At 40.1% G+C, this 7,500-nt stretch overlaps 1 protein-coding gene across 2 annotated transcripts in view; it reads right to left on the bottom strand.

The window, feature by feature from the left end:
• The window catches only part of LOC109882473 (insulin gene enhancer protein isl-1), a 6,858-nt gene extending 43 nt beyond the window's left edge, over window positions 1-6,815 (bottom strand). The window contains exons 1-6 of one of the 2 annotated variants that reach the window (XM_031829574.1): window positions 6,523-6,815; window positions 5,879-6,068; window positions 4,654-4,913; window positions 2,510-2,796; window positions 1,923-2,090; window positions 1-1,161 (exon numbers count right to left, since the gene is read on the bottom strand). The exon at window positions 1-1,161 is cut by the window's left edge and continues 43 nt beyond it. In XM_031829574.1, coding sequence (XP_031685434.1) covers window positions 1,045-1,161; window positions 1,923-2,090; window positions 2,510-2,796; window positions 4,654-4,913; window positions 5,879-6,068; window positions 6,523-6,550 — 1,050 coding nt within the window. In that variant the 5' untranslated portion in view covers window positions 6,551-6,815 and the 3' untranslated portion in view covers window positions 1-1,044. The remainder of the gene's footprint in view (window positions 1,162-1,922; window positions 2,091-2,509; window positions 2,797-4,653; window positions 4,914-5,878; window positions 6,069-6,522) is intronic. The other variant, XM_031829575.1, reaches the window with a different exon arrangement.
• Window positions 6,816-7,500: the final 685 nt, after the last annotated feature.

The raw sequence follows: 7,500 nt of genomic DNA, 5'->3' as shown, positions 1-7,500 counted from the left end.
AAAGTGGCAAGTCTTTCGACGATAAATAAAACATAATTTTGTTGTACAGGAATTAACGGAAGAAAAACAAGTTTTTTTTTCCAGAGCTAACGGTCGTTATAACTTAATACTATACACATCTTTGGGAAAGAAAACAATATTATTGTACGGACACAAACTCACACACAATAGTCCCACGAAGCTTGTGGCATAATAGAGGTATACCTTGTTGCAATGCTTTAGTAGGCCTACTTGGGCTTTATCAAGGAGATAATAACAAAACTATGGAAAAGCAGTATATGCAATCCCCTCCAAACGTCGTTATAACAGCGGGCGGATCTCAAGTCAAGCTATTTTATAGAAACCGAACTGGCAGTCATTTGTTTGTATATTCAAACATCACGCACAACAATGCGCAAATGTAGCCTAGGTTTCAGATGTCATCTTCAATAATAACGTTTGGATTGTTCCTAGAGGTCCATGGGTCCAGGGGGGTTTTGTTGAAGTGTATGTATGGGGTTTTCTGTATTCTTTTTTTGGCAAAACTGTAAACAGGCATTTCCAACGGGCAGCACCAGTCATGGACGATGTAGTGAAATCTATACATCTCGTTACGCATGAGTCGCATGAGTCGCAGACACGTTATGATGCAGGCAGATGCGCTCTCCACCGCTCCTTGTGACACGCTTCTTCTTCTCGTCTACACCATGGTCCTCTCTCTCCTTCTCTTCTCCAGGGTTGTTTTGCGGCGAGTGGACAGACGGACGTAATGACGGACGCTTGGACAGATCTAGCTCGGGTAATAATCCCATGATTGTCTTCACAGTGTAAAACTACAACCAGTAGTTGTTGTTAAAGAGGCTTCGTGCAGTAGAGGGAGGGGGGGGTTCTCTTTTTATCTCCCAGTTCGAATGAAATCAACAAGAGAGTGACATTTTTTGTTTCTTTCCACCCCGAGTCAAGTTTTTTTCGGGTTTTCAGTCAGTCCGGCACTTTGTCCAACTAACATCAACAGTCAGAAATATGACAATAGTCTGACGTAGTCTACACTCGGTCCGCGAGGGCCTACGCCTCTATAGGGCTCGAGACCATGCTGTTGGGTGTGTCTGGAAGTTGGGATGACATCGAGGCAACTTCGCTCCCTGTCGAGTTGGAACCAGGGCCTCCCTCCGAGAAATTGACCTGAACAAAGAAACAAAACAATGTTAGGCTGACTGTCATTATTCACATGTCAAGACATTAGGTCAATATATAGTATGTCAATAATATATTTTAGACATTAAAATTAAATGTAAAGTGTCTGTCCTGGATATGACAGTGACATGTCAACCAATACATCACATTATTGACACACGTCAAGATATTAGCTCAAAAATTAGTTCAAAAATTAGTTCAATAATACACTTTAGACAATGCAATAAAATGTCATATACAATGTAAGCCCTTGATATGACAGTTGCATTTCTACCCCATACGTCACTTATAAATAGCCTAATTATATCAAATAATATATCTATAATCTAAAATGACCAGTTGTGTTCTAGTACAGCCTACCTTCTCTCCTATCTAAAATTACCAGTTGTGTTCTAGTACTGCCTACATTCTCTCCTATCTAAAATTACCAGTTGTGTTCTAGTACTGCCTACCTTCTCTCCTATCTAAAATTACCAGTTGTGTTCTAGTACAGCCTACCTTCTCTCCTATCTAAAATTACCAGTTGTGTTCTAGTACAGCTCTCTCCTATCTAAAATTACTGTTCTAGTACAGCTCTCTCCTATCTAAAATTACCAGTTGTGTTCTAGGCTGTAGGCTGTTCTAGTACAGCCTACATTCTCTCCTATCTAAAATGACCAGTTGTGTTCTAGTACAGCCTACCTTCTCTCCTATCTAAAATTACCAGTTGTGTTCTAGTACAGCCTACCTTCTCTCCTATCTGAACTCACCAGTTGTTGAAACGCGGGCTGGTCGATCTCACTCTGTAGCGCGAAGTCACTGAGGACCTTCCAAGGCGGCTGGTAACTCTGCACCTCCACTGGGTTAGCCTGTAAACCACCGTCGTGTCTCTCCGGGCTGGCCGCCACCATTGGTGTGCCCGTCATTCCCTGGATATTCTGCAGATAGTCCCAGAGAAACTGATCGTCATATAAAGTTTAAAATTAGCACGTCAACATTGACCCAACAACAACAACAAAAACAACATTAGGTATTTAGAATATGATAAAGATGCGAGAATGGGCATGCTGGATATTTGTTGTGTGTGCGTGCGTGCGTGTGTGTGTGTGTGGGGGGGGGGGCGACGACACGTATGAACGTATACGCCTGTATCTGGATAATCTTACGCATCCACAGGCAGACGTATAGGACCATGTCCCTGTTTCTATTTCACCCCAGTTCTTTCATAACATCAAATGACCAGACAAGAACAGGAGTATTCTAGTGAAACAGTTACAACAGCTACCAGCGTTTGGACCGATAAGAACACCACTGTTTTGAATCCTTTATTTAAATAAAGACCAGACAGGGTTCTCACCGTTTTGTCGTTGGGCTGCTGTTGCTGTAATTGTTTCATCAGAATACTCCTCTTCTTGTCCTTGCAACGCTTGTTTTGGAACCAGACCCGGATGACTCGGGGACTGAGACCGGTCATCTCGACTAGCTGCTCCTTCATCAGAGCGTCGGGCCGGGGGTTGGCGTTGTAGCAGGTCCGCAACGTGTGGAGCTGTTTTTCGTTAAGAACGGTCCGGACGCGAGTTGTCTTCTCCGGTTGTTTGTGGACGTGCGGTCGGAGCGCGGGCTGTCTGGCTGATATTGGGTCTGCTGTTGAGAAAGAGTGCAGACAAAGAAAAACATTATCTATCGGCACTTCAAACACCATGGCTATATAAATAAATTGTGTTGGATGCAGAAGTTGAGAATACAAAAATATACCATTTGAAAACTACACCAGCACAATAAACCACCGTAGCCTATAAGTCTTAAAAGGATTTCCCAAAACGACCCAGTAGTGGCGCTTAGTATGGAGTATCCAGTCATCTTATTGTTATCCGGGGCTTATAGAAATATTTTATGACTATCAACTATCAACCAATCTCATTCTTAACTAATCAATATTCACTTCTGTTTCAATTTCAGATTGTTCAAACTTGTATTAGACCTAGATTTTTTTTTAAACTGAAGCCACTGAGAATTGAATAATGTCAACAACAAAAAATACAAATAAAATCAAATAAAAATCAACAACAACAAAGAGTAAATACCGTGTTTTAGACCAGCTGTAGGCCTAGTTAACAAGAGAGTCCACTGGACGTCATAACGAACGTCCATCATCATCACCTTCTTATGCGGTGGATGGGCTATATGTTGATACACTTTGAAATTAGCTTGTGTATGGTTATAATTTATAAAACGGTATAACTTTATTAAAGTTGAATGGTTATAACTTTCAGTGAAAGTGCATTCATGTCAGTTTTAACACATCGTTTAAAATGAGTTGTAATTGGGTGAACATTTGCGGTCTTAAAACTTGGACCAGGGCGCAGGCCATGAGCGGAAATGGACTGTCAAATAGTCTATGTTTCGGATTACATTGCTGTAGACTTTATGATTGGGTGAATCATTATGAACGAAGCATTGCTTGTGGCTATCTGCCGAGCTTGGGTTATGTACTCTATTTAACATCAGCACTAAGTGCGAGTTCGCTTACACATAGGCCTATAGGTATTTAGCCTGAGGAAATAGCATATTCGACCATTCTGAATGCGTGGCCAACTGGCTTGCAAAACTCCCCCAAAAGCAACATAATGCATTTATCCAGTCTATAGGCCCCTCAAACTTCCGTACAAACAATTACGTATAAGACCGGCCCCAAATGTAGACTGCGGATTGTTCTTCTTTGGCGATGCTTCAAAACATCTAACTAGCTGAAAACATTGGATTTAAATTCATAGTTCCTCCATTCAGCCATGAACATACTTTGCCCAGATATCCTTCCTTGCGGAGGGCTCCTTGACAAAAAAACGCATTTATGCAAATTATTTAATCACTGCACTGTTGACATTATCAAACCGATAATGTGGTTCGCATAAACGACTAGTATCCCAACTAGATTAAATAATAGGCTACATTATCTGTTTATAACTATGACATGTAAACACATTTTTCACCCAATATATTTACATATCATATTATATTGACTCCTGTAAGTGTTAGAAATATATATTGAAATATATATTGAAACATAAACCTTAAATTAAAAACTATATATATATATATATATATTTTAAAAAACTTAGGCCTGTACTGTAGAGATGTAGGCTACACACGGCAAACTGCACATCATGACAACGTTATCCAATAAAACACGTTTTTGAGTTCTGTGTTTATATTTGTTCATGTGCACGTAGCCTGTTGTATTAGGGGACATGACAAACGCTTAGTCTAGGTCTATCGAAACATTTGAGTCTATGACGCTATACATTCGTCGTTGTCTTTATGTGTTCAATGTTAATAACCTTTCACAAAGAATCCAACTAATGCCCCAACCATGAATGAAAGAAAATAAACGTTTCCAACGACTACAACATCAACCGAATGGCCAACACCTACACCGGCTAAACAAGCCCACAAAAAGAAACAAAGAAACAGCACTGCCATTGATATAAAGTGTTAACCTACCTGCCATTTGTAAAGGTCTGGCCGGGTGGAGGGGGCTGAGGGGGTCTCCGACGCCCATTGTGGCCCGCTCCACGACGTCATGGTCGGCCCGGCAGAACAAGCCATCCTCCCTCAGAGCGAACTCGTCCCCCGGGATGAGCTGTCGGCTGCAGGCCACACACCGAAAACACTCGATATGGTACACCTTGGAGCGCGCTCTCATCACGAAGTCATTCTTGCTGAAACCGATGTTGCATTTAGCGCACTTTATCCCGTATAACCTAGAGGGTAAAGAGGGATTGGATGACCGGTCAGAGTTAGCTAACGGCGTCACTAGGCCCACGACCCACCGTTAGGCTGTGTTACTGTGGCTGGGCAGCACACATAACAGGACAAGCACAGGGGGATCTTTTTTTTTTTTTGATTGTTAGGCCTTAATATTGGGTTGTGTTTACATCACATGAGATTACTTGGAACCTGTATAACATATTGTAAAGACAAAGCACAGACCTGTTCTGGGGTAACAGAGAAGAATGGAACACATCTTTTTCATGAACAAGTGCAATTATATCTGGAAATATTCTTAGAGTAACATTCTTCTTATTATTATTATTACTACTACTATAGACGATAACATTACAAATTGTCGAATGTATTAATTACATTGTAGTCTATATGTAGGCCTAATATATTTGGCCAATTTGAGGGATAAAAAAAATATTTCAATTATAGGCCTATGTAAATCATATCCAGCTAGACTTCACTTGAATGGCCATCGATACAGTGAAATAACGCAGTACATGATATCATTTGTTTCTATAAAATAGTTTGTACTGAATATGTAAACGTGTTGTAAAATGACAGCAGAAATCACCTTAACTGTGTGAGTCCTGATGTGGGTATCGACAATAGTATACATAGTCTGTTATTATTCTGACGAGATAATAACGGTTTAATTGCAATTATGCTGATTTGGTGGTCATAAAAACATGAATAAATATTAACACTGTGTGGACTGAAAATACAATATCAAACTGTATTTTTAGATAGAATATCTAAATATTACTTTTAAATAGAATTGTCCAGACCATCAGATACGATATTCACGCCAAAAATAAATGTTGATGTCCGTTGTATAACCATGTTAATTATATGATAGCAATTAATACGTGAATGTGTCAACCAATCAATCAATAAGAAACAAAGGTTATCAACGCTATTACATTTCATAACAAACATCTCTTACCTGACATAGTCCCTTTTACAGTAGGTTTTCCCGTCTCGGACAAAGCAGGTACAAGACTCGTCCAGATACTGATTACACTCTGCACACTTCAAACAGGCAGCGTGCCACTCGAGGTCTGGAGAGACCCGCAGAATATACTGGTCGTGGATCTGGTTTCCACAGCCGACACACAGCGAGATCAGCCGCGTTTCTGGAGAACAAAGTCAAAACAGAAAAAATATCAGAATATATATTAGGACAATTATAAAGATTAGATTGAGTATAAAATAATGTCTCATAATGATAATTATACTTTAGTTAATGTTATAATTTATTATAAAATAATACACATTCGTTAGTAACACTAATAACGTTATTTATGAATGTGCTATAGTTTAATGTGCACTGCTATTCAATGATCCAGAGTAACTTTACTGACATTGAACGACTTCATCCTCTAGACAGGTATTGTAAAGAAAATTCGGTGGAAAACGTGTCGTTGAATGGGACCTGCTACTACAATGAACATTGCACAAACAGTTGACAAACGTTAAAAAAATTGTTTTTTTAAACTACAAATTGACCTACAAATTGAGTCTAATGTCGCCGAAGTTTTGCATCACTCAAAATAAAATAGAATAGACAGTTGAACCAGCTTCACTTACTTTTCTGCGGATCCCCCATATCGCCCATGTCCAAGAAGTAAGGAGGTGTTAGGTCCACTTTTAAAACGTGCTGCAACAGTTTTGAAGCTGTTTTTGTTCTTCTTGTCCTCCGGACGGCGGTAAAGAAGTAGTAGCCTGTGTGCTGGCCGGTGCTGTCTGAGGGGTAGCCGGGTGTTGCAGGACTTGTTTGGCCGCGGAGGAGCTGTTTTAGTCGGGGGGTGGGAGGGTGGGAGGGTGCTGCTGTCCCTGGTCCCTGTGCTGTGATGGGGCGCGCTAGTCCCTATCTCCCACTCAAACTCCCTTGCACCAACTCTACTCTATCGCCATTGGGCTGACGTAGGACACTTTAACGTCATCTTTATGGGATGCTGATTGGTTATGAAGCCAGGAGCAGCTGTTAATGTTAGCCCCGTCTAAGAACCCGCCCACCCGACTCATGTTATGGACCACTCTATACTCCACTGAAGCAAGGCTTTTTCCCCCCAACTTTGTCATTGATATTATGAAATCATTAATGTGTTTACTCATTAAATTAGGAATTTGCATATTGGTGTCAACAAACCCAGTTCAACACAGCCATAGGCTACGACTTTTGCTTCTTTTTCTACGGCGGGATATACATGCAACGTCTTGAGTCGCTAGATATAGATATATTTATATTGGCCTGTAAGGATTGACAGTGTTTCTCTTGGCGAGGTAAAATTTGTTAAAATGCGAGGAAAAATGTTAGTTATCTTGTTAACCATAATGTGAAATAAAATGTTCAACAGAATAAAACAGAATAGACTAGATTATATCAGAATATAATGCATCATAACAGAATATAACGGAATAGACTAGATTATATCAGAAAATAATGCATCATAACCGATTATAACGGAATAGAATATTATAGACCAGAATGCCTTGTATTTTGTGGTAATCTACTGTATGTCTAAAGGCTGCATCTTTAATCGTAATTTTAGTTTGTTAATAAGG

Source organism: Oncorhynchus kisutch, linkage group LG8 (assembly GCF_002021735.2).
Source record: "Oncorhynchus kisutch isolate 150728-3 linkage group LG8, Okis_V2, whole genome shotgun sequence".
Taxonomy (NCBI): domain Eukaryota; kingdom Metazoa; phylum Chordata; class Actinopteri; order Salmoniformes; family Salmonidae; genus Oncorhynchus; species Oncorhynchus kisutch.
The sequence above is the reverse complement of the archived record's forward strand: the minus strand, read 5'-3'. Positions and strand labels throughout refer to the sequence as shown.